The sequence below is a fragment of the Eretmochelys imbricata genome, chromosome 3 (genome assembly GCF_965152235.1).
Source record: "Eretmochelys imbricata isolate rEreImb1 chromosome 3, rEreImb1.hap1, whole genome shotgun sequence".
Taxonomy (NCBI): domain Eukaryota; kingdom Metazoa; phylum Chordata; order Testudines; family Cheloniidae; genus Eretmochelys; species Eretmochelys imbricata.
The window spans coordinates 56,250,255-56,267,168 of NC_135574.1; the positions used below are offsets into that span (position 1 = coordinate 56,250,255).

General features: G+C 41.8%; 1 protein-coding gene across 1 annotated transcript; it reads left to right on the forward strand.

Annotated features, from left to right (window-relative positions):
- Nucleotides 1-6,433: 6,433 nt before the first annotated feature.
- Nucleotides 6,434-11,125, forward strand: SDHAF4 (succinate dehydrogenase complex assembly factor 4). The gene is made up of 3 exons (XM_077812681.1): nt 6,434-6,579; nt 8,412-8,564; nt 10,832-11,125. Exons 1-3 carry the CDS (start codon nt 6,546-6,548, stop codon nt 10,939-10,941), a joined length of 297 nt encoding a protein of 98 aa, XP_077668807.1. The 5' UTR covers nt 6,434-6,545; the 3' UTR covers nt 10,942-11,125.
- Nucleotides 11,126-16,914: the final 5,789 nt, after the last annotated feature.

Below are 16,914 nucleotides of genomic sequence, written 5' to 3' on the forward strand. Positions count from 1 at the left end.
TGTGTTCTTGGGGAACTAGGGCACAGTGTCTAGCCTGTCTAACTCGTGAAAGCCCTACCCCCTGTGACGAGTTGGATCACAGAAACCCCCTTGGGAACTGCCAACTGATGTGCCAAGACTACTTCTGCTCCTGCTTTCCTGCCCTGTCCGCTTAGACTTCAGTGTCCTGCCTGGTTTAAGCCAGACCCGCAATCCTGCTGCAAACCCAGACCCAGGTCTGAACCATGTCCCCTAACAGCTGTAGGCTTAACTGAAAGTAGCTTACAGAAGTGTTCCTGGCCTTGACACTCAGATGCCCAACTCCCAATGGACAGTCAGATACCCAACTCCCAAACCCTAAATAAATCCGTTTTACCCTCTATAAAGTTTATACAGGGTAAACTCATAAATTGTTCGCCCTCTATAACACTGATAGAGAGATATGCACAGCTGTTTGCCCACCACACACACAAGTATTAATACATACTCTGGGTTAATTAATAAGTAAAAAGTGATTTTATTAAATACAGAAGGTAGGATTTAAGTGGTTCCAAGTAGTAACAGACAGAACAAAGTGAATTACCAAGCAAAATAAAATAAAACACGCCAGTCTAAGTTTAGTACAGTAATAAAACCTGAATACAGATAAAATCTCACCCTTAGAGATGTTTCAATAAGTTTCTTTCACAGACCGGACACCTTCTAGTCTGGGCGCAATCCTTTCCCCTAGTACAGCCCTTGTTCCAGCTCAGATGGTAGCTAGGGGATTTCTCATGATGGCTGGCCCCTTGTTCTGTTCCACCCACTTATATATCTTTTGCATAAGGTGGGACTCCTTTGTCCCTCTGGGTTCCCATTCCTCCTTCTCAATGGAAAAACAGCAGGTTAAAGATGGATTCCAGTTCAGGTGACATGATCACATGTAACTGTAAGACCCCAAGCCTTCATTCGTCCTAGCCTGACTCACAGGAAGGCCTGCCTGCAATCAGAGCTATCCCAGTCAATTGTCCTGGTTGATGGGAGCCATCAAGATTCCAAACCACCATTAATGGCCCATGCTTCGCATAATTACAATAGGCCCTCAGAGTTATATTTCATATTTCTAGTTTCAGATACAAGAGTGATACATTTATACAAATAGGATGACCACACTCAAAAGATCATAAGCTTTATAATGATACCTTACAAGAGACCTTTTGCATGAAGCATATTTTAGTTACATTATATTCACACTCATCATCATACTTTCATAAAATCAAATAGAGTGCAATGTCACCCTCACCACCAGCCTTTGCTTGAACCAAAGCCGATCAGAAGAAAGACTTACAAAAAGTAATGAAAAGGCAGTGGAAGACAAACTTAAACCCCTCCAGGCAAGGGTGACAGGATTAAGGAAACTCCCCTAGCCTCGCTTGCATCGAAGATGGGACAGGGAGGCATCTCCATTAGCATACAGAATGGAGAACAGAGGTTTCAAGGCAAGCACCGCACTGAACTCTGGGACCAGAAAAGCAGGGAAGCACTGCATGATGGGGGATCTCTGCTCCAGATATTAATGAACCCATGCCGCCACACACGCAGCTCAGTAGTTATCAGACCAAGTCTAGTAATACATCCTTTACCGGTATCCAAAATACTGAAGCTGCCTAATTGCATTGTGAGCTCCCTCGAAGGAACACTACCCATAGCCAGGAATGATCAGTTTCTATTGTCTAGCCTGAACAAAACAACTTTGGTATACTCCTGTCATAAATATAAAGGGAAGGGTAACAACCTTCCTGTATACAGTACTATGAAATCCCTCCTGGCCAGAGGCACAAAATCCTTTTACCTGTAAAGGATTAAGAAGATCAGGTAACCTGGCTGGCACCTGACCAAAAGGACCAATAAGGGGACAAGATACTTTCAAATCTGGGGTTGGGTGGGGAAAGGTTTTGGTCTGTCTGTTCTGTGTGGTTGCCGAACACAGATCAAGGAAGCACGCAATCCAAATCCATTAGAATTAGTAAGTACTAGCAAGGGAATGCATTAGCTTATTTTTGTTTTGCATTGTGATTTTCTCTGTGCTGAGAAGGTGTATTCCTGGTTTTCTTTTTGTAACTTTAAAGTTTGGCGCAGAGGAAAATCCTCTATGTTTTTAAATCTGATTGCCCTGTAAGATTATCTTCCATTCTAATTTTACAGAGGTGTTTCTTTTACCTTTTTTCTTTATACTAAAGTTCTGTTTCTTTTAGAATCTGATGGGGGGGTTTTTTAGTGTCCTAAAAAACCCCAAGGTTGGTCTGTGCTCATCTTGTTTATTCTCAAGCCTCCCCAGGAAAGGGGGTATGGGGGCTTGGGGGGATATTAGGGGGAAGTAGGAACTCCAAGTGGTCCTTTCCCTGAGTTTGTCTAAGTCACTTGGTGGTGGCAGCATTACCTAATCCAAGGTAGAAGGGAGAATTTGTGCCTTGGGGAGTTTTTAACCTAAGCTGGTAGAAATAAGCTTAGGGAGTCTTTCATGCGGGTTCCCACATCTGTACCCTAGAGTTCAGAGTGGGGAGGGAACCTTGACAATTCCCTTGAGCCATCAGTTTACCCATAAACAAATCCAGTGTTCTCCCTTGAACCATTATTCTTTCCTTACAAAAACCCCTACCCACGCTCAAGTAAGTGCTCTGATGCCTGGATCCAAAAACTGCATCAGTTCCATTGGGACTTCTTTTTCTCCTGACTGATCGTGCTGGGGGCTATGCCTGCCTCTGGCACTCTGGACCCTCAGCTACCACCACCACCACCTGGGAACCCTGATTGATTCAAGCTGCCCGGAGTGGTGAGAACCTCTCTCTCTCTCTCTCTAGGTATAGCCTTCTGACCCTGACTTGTGTGATCAGGTGTAGTTTTCTAAACCTGACTTTTATACTGAAATTTATGTTATATTTAATATTCTGTTTTGTTTGGCTCCCCTTGTATGGTTTTTACCTGGCAATAAATAACTTTCGTGGTTAAGCTGGTTGCTTCTCTCTCTCTACAACAATGCTCCTCGTACCTAAGCTAAAGATCCCTGCAGTGCCCCAAAATCCTGTGGGTTACTACCAGAACAATTATAACATGAAAGTGAGGATAGGGATGTGCTGAACCTGGGGCATATGGGGATGGGACATGCTGAACCTGCTTGGATGTGCTGCTCGACCTAGCCTGATGAGTCCAGGGGAATATAAGAGTGGAAGCTTGAAAGTGCTGCTCGACCTAGCATGTTCATGTTATACCAATAAAATAAAGACCAGCAGGCTCTTACTAAAGGGAAAAAGGCAAAATACCACATTTACTGTGAATACAGAAAGAATCATAGTAAGCAGTTAGTTATAGCTATAACATTCCATTCAATCTCATATTTATTCACACATTCATTCATACAAACACACACACACAGGTTCTGCAAGGTTGTTATCATAGTTACCAGCCTTAGAGTTGCTCATGCCAAGCCACTGGCCAGGTGGCCTGGACATGAGGAGGGAGCAGGGCCTTGTCAGATGCTCATCTGATGCTCCTGGAAGTTGGTTTGCAGAATCAGACCCCAAAGTTCTCACTTTCTAGAGTCCATTTTTGTAGGAATTTCTTCCTATGCCAGTCTATGGGAATTGCTTCATCATGCTGTTGCTGAATCCATCAGCAGATGGCACATTCCTGATGGCTCCGTGCTGCTAGATGTTATCTTGTTCTTTGGTTTTCCCATTCTTGAGGCTGTTGGGTGGATTCCAGTCTGCCCTCCGGGGGTCCTCTGGTTATTTCCACTTGACGCCTTCTTCAGCCGATGGACACTGGATTCTTAGGCTGGCACCTCCCTGATCATTCAGTTATTATCCACACCAAGCATCCATCCACATAGAATCATAGAATATCAGGGTTGGAAGGGACCTCAGGAGGTCATCTAGTCCAACCCCCTGCTCAAAGCAGGACCAATCCCCAATTTTTGCCCCAGATCCCTAAATGGCCCCCTCAAGGATTGAACTCACAACCCTGGGTTTAGCAGGCCAATGCTCAAAACACTGAGCTATCGCTCCCCCCTCTGTCTCTATTTTAATCACAATTGTTAATACAACAAAAGGACGGGGAGTCTCTGGGTGCCGTTTCTGTTGTTACAGAGTATTGCTTTGAGAACAGACTGTGTCTTAGAATGTACTAATGCAATTAGCAGCTTGCAGGTTTCACACATAGAGGGAGAGAAACAGTACCAAAAACCAAGAGACCTCTTAATTAGTAATACCCTGGAATTTAAACTATGGGGAATCAAACTCATTTGTGATTTTAATACAGAACTTCTTTAATATGATATATAATATAATATATATAACATTCAGGCATACTCTATTCCAGTGCCAGCTTGGAAGTGCTGCTCGACACAGCCTACTGAGTCCAGGATCATATAAGGGGTCAGCTTGGGAGTGCTGATTAACCCAGTCCTCTCAGATGTGCTCTGGAAAGGGAGAGGGAGAGGGAGAGGGAGAGGGAGAGAGAGAGAGAGAGAGAGATTCTGGGACTGGAAGAACCCAGCCCTGGGTAACCTAGGTCATGCAGGATAGCTCCACTGGGAGGGAACTTGCAGACGGGAGAAGTAGAGCTCCATGTGAGAACTCAAGTGACACAAGTAGTATATTGATAGAATTACCAAAAACCCCCAGCCCCACAGAAGAGTAACCCAAATAAATGAGTGTACCCCAAAGTAATGGGAAAATCTGGTAACAGTGGTGTGTATGCACTGTAAATCATGTGGCCCAATTATTAAAAGTAAATACTTATAAGCTAATAGTACTAAGTCCACAACAGTAAACTATTCAAATTAAAAGTTTTACTTGGGGACTGGAGATATTTTTGTTCTTAAACTCACAGGTGGCATTGTGTTTTGAGTTCTGTTTTAGTTCTGCAGCAAACCACATTGAATTCCATTCATCGAAGCATTAATCTACTCAATACTTTTTTTCCCAGTCCTTTCATCCATCAAAATAAACTCTGATATTTACCCAGAAAAATTAATAGTTTTTTCCACTGATTTCCACCTATTTTTGTTGTAGTAATAAACACTGATACATTCCCATAAAAAATTAAATAAAATAAAAACAGAAAACAGAATGTCAGCAGCAAATGGCAAATTCTACAGTAAAATTATTGGATTCTGTAGCTTCTTGGAAAAATGTCAGCTGGTTGTGGAATTGCAGAGTTCACAGGGCCCTGAGTGAGTTGACTAGGGCAGTTCACACATCTCAGAACTATTGTTTCAAGACTGTCTGCAGCCTCAGAAAGATATCATTTAATCAGTTACATTCATGTTTTCAGTGTTATATACACACTAAAGGTTCAAGAAGTAAATTCTGTGTTTGCAGAATACACCAAACCTGGCTTTTCTTGCCTCAACTAATTTTTACGTGAAAAAAATCGTTCTATATTTGATCCTACAGTGTTCTTTTATCCTTATGGGCTTGAAAAAGTGAACATATTAGCAAGAATTGTCAGTGTTTTGTAATACTTCCTACATGATTGTTTTTTTCTCTTGCCCACAAGATCTTAGGCCACGTGTACCCACAAGAGTTTAATATAATTAATGTAAACTGTTTTTAGAAACGGATATAGTTAAACCACTTAAGTCTTATGGTGTGGACACTTTCTCAGACTGATTTAAGCATGCTTTATATTGGTTTCACTTATTCTGATCAGGAAGTGTCTTAAGCTAAACCAAGAGACTTCAATTTGAGTGTCCACAGAAGAGAGTCATGCCCATTTAGTGAAGAGTGGCACATTCGGTTTGTAGATAAGGGGACAGTAGGAGTTTTATCTTCTTGACATGCTTTCGTGTGTTCCTCTACCTAAATTCTCCAGACTTTTATTTTCCCTGGAGGGGAAGGGGGCAGACTGTAACAATTTTTCTGTTTGCGTGGTGCCACCCATAATCTTCTTGACTCTTCATCATTCTAGAAGCATTTCTTGCACTTACTGCACAGAATAGGTTTTTCCACTGTTTTTAGAGAGGGCCCTAATGGAGGGAGAGGAGGGCCGTTTACAAGTATTTCTGAAGCACCTCTCACTGACTGGAGTAGCTGAGGGCTTTCTGAAGTTGAAGGGGATAGTTCTGGCCTGGTCCTGTGTCCCTTCCGCATCGGAAACTTCCCTTGACTTCAACACGCTTCGTTGCTAATGCGAGCAGTGGAGGGAATCACGGACTGGTTTTTGAGAAATGTGCTGTAAACACCGCTTTGCTAGCGCTACCTTGCAGCCCTGAGCCCCGCACCCCCCAGCTCTGGGGAGAGCCGTGAATCGGGCGGGGAACAGCGGCAGGGTCGCGACCTTCCTCAGAGCCCCCGACACGCGCCACCCGCCGGCGGGGCCGGAGGGAGGAACAGGGAGCGATTTGGGGCGCGCGAAGAGCCGGGCGGGCGGGAAAGCGCCAGATCCGCGGCTGTCCCGCCCCGCGCTGCTCCCCCAGCCCTGCCCCCCTCCCGCAACGTTTTTCAGCCGGCTGCCGCGCAGGCTCAGGCCGAGCCTCGCCCCTGCCTGCCTGGAGTCTTCCGCAGCTCGGCGGGGGGCGGCACAGCATGGCTCTGCGGCTGCTGCTGGGCCGAGCGACGAGTAAGCGGCTAGGGTCGGGTGGGGCCGGGCCGGCGGGAGCTGCCGGATGCGCCGCTCCGGGCGCAGCGTGCAAGGGCCCGGGCCCCCGCGGGGGCGCTGAGGGCGGAGCACGCCCTGGGCCGCTGCAGCTGCGTGGCTCGGGCCTGCTGCTGGGGGCCCTGCGTGGCGGCTCCCCTCTGGCTGCGCCTCCTGCTGGAGGCCCGGCACGGGCGGCTCCGACCCCGGCGCAGCTGGTGGTGTCGCTGCTCTTGGGGTTGGCCTCCACCGGCTGCATCGAGGTGAGGCTGCGGCCCCCGTCCCCACTGGGCACTGACCAGCGAGACAGGGGTCTAGGCCGGAAGCCCCCCTTTGCCAGAGAAGACCTGGCTTGGTGCTGCCTGAGGCAGCTCCCTCTGCAGCAGCCCGTGGCTTTGCGGCCCTCTGTACAGCTTAGGAGCACATTGCGCATCAAGCGTGGTATTTTGATCTGAATTGAATTACTTTGGAGGGCCCCACTAGGCTCAGCATCGGGGAGATGTCTGTGGAGTTAGAGCAGAGGGGAGTTAAAAGGATTTGTCCCCTTGTTTTTGCTCTGTAAACGTACTGCTTTTCTGCCTCGCGTTGGTCATCTTATATCGTGGAGGTTTCCTTGAGGAAGGATTTTCTTTTGTTTTTTAAACTCTCTCCCGTCTTCTACAGTTTAAAAAGTGTTCATATTCTTCCATATCCATAACGATCTCCAAACATATCTAGGCATTTACTGGATTTTTTTTAAAATGACAGCTCATTTTCATTGCAAACATTGTGCTTCCATACATGTGTTGAGCTGTATGTTTATAGCGCTGTGATTTGATGAACTGACAGGTTTTCACACATGACTTGGCTGTGATTAATTGTGAAGTGGGGCTTTTGCCAGATGTTTCCCCAAATTCACTTTCTAAATGTTGATCGGGCTTTCTGAGAAAATCAATATTTTTCTTTTAATTTTGTGTGTACATCTTGATTATACAATATAGATTGAATTCAGATCTCCTCACTTTTGTCTCTGTTTCCTCACTGAAGGCTTTGGTTGGAATTGCTTTGCTGCTGTAGCAAGGGGCTGCACAGTGTCCCAGCACCTGCCACTGGCTGCTGGGAGTAGACCACCCCATCCAGAGGCTGCTGAGAGGAAGTCAAAACCCACTCCTAGGGGGAAAATGTGTTTGTTAGAACATGCCAGCATACTGATTATCTTGACTGCTTCAAGTGGTTTATAACCTTATCAAGTTTGAGGGCCAAGATATACACTAGAACACTGTTTCTTTCGGTATCTGCTTCTAAGGTCTAAAATTAAGAAAGTGCACTGACGTCTTAGGACTTTCTGCATATTGAATATTAAATCTTTTTGTGCTCCTGCCCAGAATGAATGCTTCATTCTCTAGTAAAAAGAAAAGGAGTACTTGTGGCACCTTAGAGACTAACCAATTTATTTGAGCATGAGCTTTCGTGAGCTACAGCTCACTTCATCGGATGCATACCGTGGAAACTGTGGGGTGGGAGGAGGTATTGTTTCATATTCTCTGTGTATATATAAAGTCTGCTGCAGTTTCCACGGTATGCATCCGATGAAGTGAGCTGTAGCTCACGAAAGCTCATGCTCAAATAAATTGGTTAGTCTCTAAGGTGCCACAAGTACTCCTTTTCTTTTTGCGAATACAGACTAACACGGCTGTTACTCTGAAACCTGTCATTCTCTAGTAGGTGGAGTTGAGTGAGTTTCTATGAGGATTTTTAAACACTGGTTGATGCAGTTATTCAGCATAAAACGGTTACATTTTAACAAACTTACAAGTTAATGTGCATTTGTTTGATAGGGCCAGCTCCGCTGTGCAGCTCCTTGAGGAGAACTAGTTCTAATGTGGAAGGAAAGTCTGAACCTATACAGAAATCCCTTAAAAAATCAAAATTACCAGTAGGTCGTCTTGATGAACCAGAGGAGTCCAATAGAGAGAGGGAACCACTGGAAAGTAAGTCATGGTTTTTCTAAAAAAGGAAAAAAAGTACTAATTAAAGGCCTGATCCAGAGAGATGCTGAGTGCCTGCAAATCTTATGTGAGCTATGGATGTCAGCACTTCTTGGGATCAGGCCTTACATAGAACTCTGAAACATGCTATATAATGTTCATAGCTAGCATTAAATGCCATTTTAGTCTATTTTATAGTGCACTAGGAAGTGAGAATAGATGATCTGGTGATTCCTTCTGGCCACAAATTCTATGACTGAGTTGTATATAGTGGTAGTAAAACAAAAGCATCAGAGCACCAACTCCTTTTAATATCTGAATTGCTACTTTTAGGCATTGGTCCTGTAAAGCCCCTTGCACTTGATTTCAGTGGGGTTCCTTTTGTAGTGATAATCATAGAATATCAGGGTTGGAAGGGACCTCAGGAGGTCATCTAGTCCAACCCCCTGCTCAAAGCAGGACCAATCCCCAGTTTTTGCCCAAGCTTCCTAAATGGCCCCCTCAAGGATTTAACTCACAGCCCTGGGTTTAGCAGGCCAGTGCTCAAACCACTGAGCTATTCCTCCCCCTTCCATGTGGAAGTTCTTGCAGGATTGGGGCCTTAGAGTGTTACTATTGCTATAAATCACAAGAAAATAAGTATGAACTATGTGAGTGTACACATGCATTTTTAGGAGCCATTTCTTTTGGCCTAAAACAGGTAAACTCATATAGCATGTTTCATCTGTAGCCACACCCATCCATAGAACCATGATCAGTTGCCTTTTGTTGTCTATTTCTTAGTCTGATTATAAGGCACAAATTCTATTTAATTTACTTTTAAGCTGTCAAGTGCATGGCTTTTTTTACATATCTGTAAATACCGTAAACATTTGGAGTGCTATGTAAATGATTTAAAAAATAAGTGAGGAATGCCTGAGGCTGTGAGCAGTATTGGACTGTGATTACCATCAGGATTTATTCAGATTTGGGGAGATCGTGTAATCGGAGAGAAGTGCTTATTCTGATTCTGTCTTGAATCCTTTTACCCCCAAAATACGTAAATGCCAGTACTGACATTAATTTGACAAATCCATAATTGTTTTGTTTTGTTCATGTTTAGGGGTTCTGTGTTTAGGGCTAAGCCAGAAAAATCCTTGAGGTTTTTATTTTCCCTGTGCCTGGGCTTACTGCTGTTGACACTGCAAAAATCATCAGTTAGAAGGCCAATAGCTCAGTTCTTGTATGCTGGCTTCTAACCAGATCGTAAATTAGGGCTTAAACTAACCAATCACTATCCACTGCTGTTTTGTCACTGCCACTGAGGAGTCTCTTGAGATGCTGCTGCTTAGATATTTTGATAAGTTTTATAGCATCATTTTAAATAGAGATGAAGCATTTGTGCTCCTGCTACCCATGCCAGAAGTCATATGCAAATATTGATGTTTAAAAATCTATTTAGATGCTGAACAAGACAACACAATAAGGCACATTTAAATATATTTAAGTTAAAGATATATTTCTAATTTTTTAGGTTATCTGTCTGGTTTAGGGTTTTATGCTTCTGTCCACCGTCATAGTACCTGGTGCCTTCTTTATAAAAGCAATAGCAATCCACATACAGTTTCTGGTAGAAATAATTATTTGTGTGAAAACTCAGTTGTTTTTATGTAAATCAAGATGTCTACCCATTCTCACGAAAAAAAAGAAAAGAAATATAGACAGTATGAATCCTGGCCAAAATTTTCAGATTTGGGTGCTTAAAATTAGGGACCTAAGCAAAAGTGAAAAGTGGACTGATTTTCAGAGGTGCCAAGCACATGTAGCTCCTATTCAATGAAGTAAATTCTCATTTTGAATTCAGTGGTAGTTGTGAATGCTCAGTATCTTTGAGTGTCAGGTCACTTTTATTAAGGTGCCTAATTATGGTATTAGGTTCCTGACTGTAGATACCTATGTTTGATAATTGTGGCTAAGATTTTTAACTCCAAGCTCCGTGAAATTGCTATTGCATTAACCTAAATTATTTATTTTTTAAATCAAGATCGGTCTTTTGTTATAAATGGATACAAACATGTTACACTGTGGAATTTTTACCTTTGTGCTGTATCTGCCAGCTTTATACGTCTTTAAATCATAAATTAAAAAAGATAAAAAAAATAGAACCATAGAGTTGGAAGGGACCACAAGAATCATCTAGTGTAACCCCCTGCCAAAATGCAGGGATTGTTGTGTCTAAACCATCCAAGGCAGGTGGCTATCCAGCCTCTTAAATTTCCATATTGTTGTAGAATTTCCAGATGACATCAATCCTACTACAAAGGAAAAGGGTGGACCCAAAGGCCCTGAACCTACTCGTTATGGAGATTGGGAGAGAAAAGGACGTTGTATAGATTTTTAATGCACAAATGTATCTATATTGCTAATAGTATGTTTGATACTTGTTTAAAGAATTTACTGTAGATAGAGAAATGTCGCCGAATTGTTCCTTTTAATTCTTAAATGGAGCTTCTTTTTTCCAACATGTTTTTAAGGAATATCCTGAGGGATGTTTTCTGCAAATAAACATTGTTAGTCAATATTAACCTTTTTAGTCCTCTTTTACTTGTATATTAAATTAATCTGTGTATTACTCCTGGGGGAATTCTGAATCAAAAAAATAAAAATTCTGCACACGATATTTGAAAATTTTGCAAAATTCTGCATATTTCATTTGTCAAAATAACACAATATAATCATGCCCATTTCGATTATTTTGGTAATTTATTTCAAAATATCTGTCAGCAAGTATGTTTGTAACAATACAGACCAAAAAAATAAAGATTCTGGTAAAAAAAATTTTTTTTTTTTTTACAAATAGATTACTGGGCGTGTTAATACTGAACTTTGTGTAATTTGTTTAAATTACAATACAGAACTGTATTTCCTTCACCTGTCAGAAGCAGTCCAAATGCTTGGGTGAGTTGGGTAATGGAGGAGATGAGGGAAGGAGCCTGGGAAGGAGCCTAGGAGTGAACCTATTGGGTATGGGTGGGAGGGTTTTTTGGTTTTTTTTTTTTTTTTTTGTGGGGCTGGGGGAAGGAGAATTGTTAGGGATTTGGGAAGCCTTCCCCAAGCCTCTCCCATTCAGTCAGGCATGTCTGTCCCTGCATCCCCCAACCCCATGGTTTTCTGCAGCCCCCATTCCCAGGCTCAACACTGTTATCCCACTAGCTCTTGAGCCCATGCTCCAGTCTGTCCCTCCCACTAACTATTTTGAACCCTAGTCTGTGACACCCCTCCCCCCTGCAGCCTTGTGTGCCACACTCTGCCATAACCTGGCTCTGTGGGCAGGGTGCTGTGATGAACTTCTACTCCTGGGGGAATTCTGAAGCAGTGGGTATAAAATTTTTTATTTTCCCTCATAAAACACATTTTGCCTAAGTAGTGTTGCAGTTCCGCCTTTTGCCCACCAGGGGCCGCTGTGGTGCCAGAACAGGGGCATGAACACAGCCAGCTGTTCTGGTGCCTCAGCGGCCTCCGGTGAGCAAAAAGCAGCAGTTCTTAGGCAAAATGTTTTTTATGTGGGAAAATACAAAATTATGCGAGACAGGAATTCTTTGTGTCCGCAGATGTGCAGAATTCCCCCAGGAGTAGCATATTAACTATTCTGGAATCGTTAATATATTAGCAAAGCGTGTGTTTGAATTCTAAGGCCCGGAGTATTGGTTCTTAACCTACTAGTGACCTGTATTCAGGAATTTCATGTGATTGAGTATTCGGCTGCACCTCATGTACTGCTGGTGCCTCCAATTCTGTGGGAATCAAATGTCTAGGGGAAAGACACCCTCAAACTAATAAACAGTGTCTATAGAAGTATGTTGTGAACAAGACTGGATGATTGAGAAGGGGTGCCTATGATATAATTATGTTCCGTGATTAATGAGAGGTACTTGTTATTGCAGATGTTTTCTGTAATGGATGAAATAAGGATCTGTTGAAAAATTATTTTAATTCATTAATTGGTGGTTGTCACAGCTGTCAGTAGTAATAACTAGCTTAGAATTCCCTTTAGCTTATCAATCATGTAACCTAAAGATACCATAAAAGAAATTCCCTACGTAATTAGGTAAAATGAAAATGTAAAAAACAGAACACATAGTGAAATTAATCATAGGAAAGCAATTTTCCCTCCAAAAAGGAGTTTCTTTGTCTCACACCCTGTAAAAAGGAGGAGGATTAGAAAGTTAGTTAGGGAATGAACACTGTCAGCATTCTACTAGGTATAGAGGAGGGTACCAAACAACCTTCTCTTCATCATCCCCAGAGAGCGATAAAGTATGTCTTTCTGTATTGTGTATAATGCTGTATTAATTTTTGCTTAATTATCTTTAATTATATATTAGTTTGAGACAGTTATCTGACACTCTGAAATTTTTATTAAATTCAAACATGCAACAACATTGCTGTAAAGTAACTTTTTGGAGCAGGTAATTATATCATGTGCACTAATCTTCAATAGTATTTTTACTCCCTAATGCAAGACTGGGGATGTGAAACTGATGGTTGTGATAATCTTACTGAAAAATATTTAAAACCAAAACTCTTAAATGTACTAATATTTATAGGGTCTTACATGCTGAAAGATCAGTATGTTTCACAAATTGTGTGTGTATGTATGTGTGTGTGTGTGTGTGTATATATATATATATATATATATATATAGTGTGTGTGTGTGATATCTATCACATCACACACACACTATTTATGAAACACTGTATAGTGAAATGCAGCCGCTACTGGAGAACTGGCCAGCATCTAATTGATACACAACACAATAGTTAAGTGGTAAGGGAAGTTTTAATCAAGGGCACCAGGCCAAATCACTACTCTTGAAAAGTGCCATGTTTTTTTGTTTGTTTGTTTGTTTGTGCAAAGCATACAGGACCTTAGTTTTATCTTAAAAACTGACACAGTAAACTGTATGACACTCAATTTATCAATCTCAGAGAGGTGGAGGGCTGAGTTGACCCTCTTGGGACTGGAATTTATGGTTTAAAGCCATCTAGGAATGCCAAACATGAGGCTTAGACAACCGTTATCTCCTGTGGCTTATATAATGACATGTATGTGTATTTTTTGTTGGATAAATAAAGGTGACTATCTGAAAATTGGTTAAATCCTGTCTAGGGAAAAATAGGTTTATTTTCACAGATTCATAAATATTAAGGCCAGAAGGGACTATTAGATAATCTAGTCTTACCTCCTTTATGTCACAGGCTGTTAATTTTTACCCAGTTACCCCTGTATTGAGCCAAGTACCTTGGATTTCAGTAAACCATAACTAGTTTGCCTAAAGCTTGTCTTCCAGACAGACATCTGTTTTTGATTTGATGACATTGAGAGTTGGAGAATCCATCACTTCCTTTGGTAGTTTGTTCCAATGGTTAATCACCCTCACTATTATAGATTTGTGCCTTATTTCTAATTTGAATTTGTCTGGCTGTAGCTGTTAGCCATTGATTCTTGTAATGCCTTTGTCTGCTAGATTAAACAGCCCGTTCGTACCAAGTATCTTCTCTGCATTAATGTACTTTGATACTATAATCAAGTGACCTCTGAATTTCTTTTTGATAAAATAAACAGATTGAGCTCACTGGAGAGCATTTCTCCAGCCCTTGAATAATTTTTGTAGCTCTTTTCTGCACCATTTCCAATTCTTCATCCTTTGTAAAATGTGGACCTTTCTACTACTATGCTTACTACTCCCTTGTTTATATCCAAGGATCATAGCTCTGTTTGCCACATTATCCCACTGTGAGCTCATGTTCAGTTGCTTATCCACTCAGACTCCTAAATCCCTGTCAGGGTTGCTGTTTTCCAGCATATAGTCTCCTAGTCTGTAAGTATGGCCTGTTATCTTTGTTCCTAAATGTATGATTTTGCATTTAGCTGTATTAAAACTCATTTTGTTTGAATAGGCACAGCTTACCATGAAATTCAGATCCCTCTATATGACTGTCCTTTCTTCATTATTAATTGCCACACTGACAGTGTATCATCTGCAAATTTTATCATCAGTGATTTTATATTTACTTTCTAGATCATTGTGAAAATGTTAAATAGCAACAGGCTTAGTACCAATTCCTGTGGAGTCCCACTAGAAATACTCCCATTCAGTTGTTCCTCATTGGCAACTACTTTTTGAGATCTGTCAGGTAGCCAGTTCTAATTCATTTAATGTATACTTTGATATTGTATAGTGCTAATGTTTTAAGCAGAATATTGTGCAGTACAAAATCAAATGCCTTACAAAAGTCTAAGTGGATTACATCTACCAATTACCTTTATCAGCTAAACCGCAGTATGATCACATAACGAAATCAGGTTAGTTTGAAAAGACCTCAGAGGAGTGAAGTTCTGGAACAGTCTTCCAAGGGAAGCAGTGGGAGCAAAAGACATATCTGGCTTCAAGACTAAGCGTGATAAGTTTATGGAGGGGATGATATGGTGGGATAGCCTAATTTTGGCAATTAATTGATCTTCAACTATTAGCGGTAGATATGCCCAATGGCCTGTGATGGGATGTTAGATGGGGTGGGATCTGAGTTACTACAGAGAATTCTTTCCTGGGTGTCTGGCTGGTGAATCTTGCCCACATGCTCAGGGTTTAGCTGATCGCCATATTTGGAGTTGGGAAGGAATTTTCCTCCAGGGCAGATTGGCAGAGGCCTTGGGGGTTTTTCACCTTCCTCTGCAGCGTGGGGTATGGGACACTTGCTGGAGAATTCTCTGCACCTTGAAGTTTTTAAACCACGATTTGAGGACTTCAGTAGCTCAGACATAGGTTAGGGTTTTGTTACAGGAGTGGTTGGGTGAGATTTTGTGGCCTGCATTGTGCAGGAGGTCAGACTAGACTATCATAATGGTCCCTTCTGACCTTAAAGTCTATGATTCTATGACCAGGATTGGTTGGAGAAGAGTCAATGTGGCTTTTGTAAAGGGAAATCATGCCTCACCAATCTGTTAGAAGTCTTTGAGGGGGTCATCAAACGTAGACAAGAGTGATCCAGTGGATATAGTGTACTTGGATTTTCAGTCAGCTTTTGACAAGGTCCCTCACCAGCGGCTCTTAAGCAAAGTAAGATGTGATAGGATAAGAGGGAAGGCCCTCTCGTGGATCAGTAACTGGCTAAAGGATAGGACACAAAGGGTAGGAATAAAGTCAGTTTTCAGAATGGAGAGAGAGAAATAGCAGGGGTCCCCCAAGGATCTGTACTGGGACTAGTGCTTTTCAATATGTTCAGAAATTATCTGGAAAAAGGGATAAACAGTGAGGTGGCAAAGTTTGCAGATGATACAAAATTACTCAAGATAGTTAAGTCCAAAACAGAATGCACAGAGTCACAAAGGAATCTCACAAAACTGGGTGACTGGGCAACAGAACAGCAGATGAAATTCAGTTTTGATAAGTGCAACGTAATGCACCTTGGAAAACATCCCAACAATATATACAAAATGATGGAGTCTAAATTAGCAGCTGCTACTCAAGAAAGAGATCTTAGAAAATTAGAGTCATTGTGGATAGTTCTTTGAAAACATCCACTCAGTGTGTAGTGGCAGTCAGAAAAGCTAACAGAATATTAGAAACCAGTACAAAAGGGATAGATAAGACAGTAAATATAATACCACTGTATAAATACATTGTATGCCCAGTTTGTGCAGTTCTGATCATCCCACCTCAAAAAAGATATATTAGAAATGGAAAAGGCACAGAGAAAGGCAACAAAAATTATTAGGGGAATGAAACAGTTTCCATAAGGGGAGAGATTTTAAAAAATGGCACTATTCAGCTTGGAAAAGAGATGACTGGGGGAGGATATGACAGAGGCCCATAAAATAATGCATGATATGGAGAAAGTGAATAAGGAAGTGTTGTTTACCTCTTTACCTAATACAAGAACCAGGAGTCACACAATGAAATTAAAAACAAAAGGAAGTACTTCACACAATGCACAGTCAATGTGTAGAGTTCATTGCCAGAGGATGTTGTGAAGTCCAAAAATATAACTGGCTTCAAAAAAATTAGATAAGTTTATAGAGGATAGGTCCATCAATGGCTATTAGCTAAGATGGTCAGGGATGCAACCCCATGGTCTGGGTGTCCCTAAGCCTCTGACTGCTAGATCCACTGGATGGATCATGCAATAATTATGCTGTTCTGTTCCCTCTGAAGCATCTAGCATTGGCCACTGTCAGAAGACAGGATATTGGGCTAGATGAACCATTGGTCTGACCCAGTATAACCATTTTTACATTCTTCTAACCACCTTAGTGATCAGAGTGACAGGAGATAAAATAGGAATTGATGTCTCAGGGATGGTCTTTACTAAAG